Source organism: Mus musculus, chromosome 6 (assembly GCF_000001635.26).
Source record: "Mus musculus strain C57BL/6J chromosome 6, GRCm38.p6 C57BL/6J".
Taxonomy (NCBI): Eukaryota; Metazoa; Chordata; class Mammalia; order Rodentia; family Muridae; genus Mus; species Mus musculus.
This window is the reverse complement of record NC_000072.6, coordinates 66,730,691-66,732,300: the sequence shown is the minus strand read 5'-3', so window position 1 is coordinate 66,732,300 and position 1,610 is coordinate 66,730,691. Positions and strand designations below refer to the sequence as shown.

The following is a 1,610-nucleotide window of genomic DNA, read 5'->3' as shown; positions in this document are numbered from 1 at the left end:
TTAAAAAATCTGGTGCCATAATTTTTGCATACTTTTTAGTATAATGATTATTCGCTTATCAGAACTGATTTGTACCAAAGGAGTAATTGTGGGATAGACATTCATGACAAACTTCTGAACAGTCAGGATGACCGAGTCATACATCCATAACAGGACTGAGGAGGACGAGATGATGAAGTCCACCCAGTACATGACCACAAAGAAAACCACCAGCAGCAAGATGGTCTGAGTGGCCCTTTTCTCAGGGGAGGCTCTCAGGTGGTTGATGCTATGAAGATGCTTGCATTGCCTCTGATGTCTGAACAAGATAATCACCATGTATGTGCTCATAGTCAGCATGACTCCTACAAGAAACACATCTCTTAAGGTTGTCATGGTTAAAATCAGTCCCCTGATGATGTAGTTCATGGGGAAGAGTGAGCAGGATTTAGTCACCTTCAGCTGGTTGGTCTCACTCACATTGGTATAAGCGCCAGTATAGATGATCCGGTTAATGCTGAATGACAAATTGAAAGACCAAAAATAGAAGAAAGAATAGATCATGTATTTTTTTAGTTTATGTTTAAATTTTGCCAACAAAGAGGTATTGGGACTGATCGTCACAGCCTGGAACACACTCAGGAGGCAGGTGATGCAGATAGAGAGGCCTCTCATCACTCTGTTTATGTAAGCAGTTGCCTTACATATGAAGTCATTGCCAATGTTCAATGACCCTAAGAAATCTTTAAGCCAAGCATGCCCTCCAGTGAGAAACATCATTATGTGAATGAAGGTCAACTGAAAGGAGATCATGTCCATGGGCTTAGATCTGTGACACAGGATTATCATAGTGTAGAAAAAAAGAAGAAATATATTGGCTATAGCTCCAAGCCCAGTTTGAAAATTAAGGATATTATTTAATGAAAACATAATCAGAAAGTGTATTCATCTTAAGCACATAGAGGAAGCATATTTCGAATATCTGAAAAAATATTAGATACATCAAACTTATGATTCTCTGGTTAGTATATCTACATCATTGTTCTGTTTTAGATACTTATTTTTATTGGATAATTTATTTACTTACATTTCAAATGTTATCCCCTTTTCAGTTTCCTCTCCAGAAACCCAGTATTCCATCCTCCCTCACTCTGCTTCTATGATAATACTCCTTGACCCAACCACCAACTCCCACCTCCCATCTTTGGAATTCCCGACATTGAGGCATCGATTAGCTACATATTCTTGATTACTCTCTCTAACTTTTGATGTTCCAAAATGGACATCATTTCCTACATTTCTGTAAATCTCTCTATGTATCTTCTTTCTGTATAGAATGCTATAGAAACTACATGCAGTCCCAGTCACATCTATAGAGAATTCACAATTTGTGGGCCTTTATTATTACACCTGATCCTCCTCATATCTTAGTAATCCAGTCCCGTTGACTTAAATCACGTCATTTTGTAGTTAACACCTAAAATTATAGTGATGAGCACACAACATAAATCACTTTGTACAAATGAACAGACATTATGCTGAGCTGGGAAAAAAATCACAAAAGAAATAGAAAACATCATGTCATTCTCATATTCCATAATTTGTTATACACAAAATTGAAACTCTCCATG

General features: G+C 37.3%; 1 protein-coding gene across 1 annotated transcript; it reads right to left on the bottom strand.

The window, feature by feature from the left end:
• Positions 1-909, bottom strand: Vmn1r37 (vomeronasal 1 receptor 37). Its single transcript, NM_134165.1, has one exon. It carries the CDS (start codon positions 907-909, stop codon positions 1-3), a length of 909 nt encoding a protein of 302 aa, NP_598926.1.
• Positions 910-1,610: the final 701 nt, after the last annotated feature.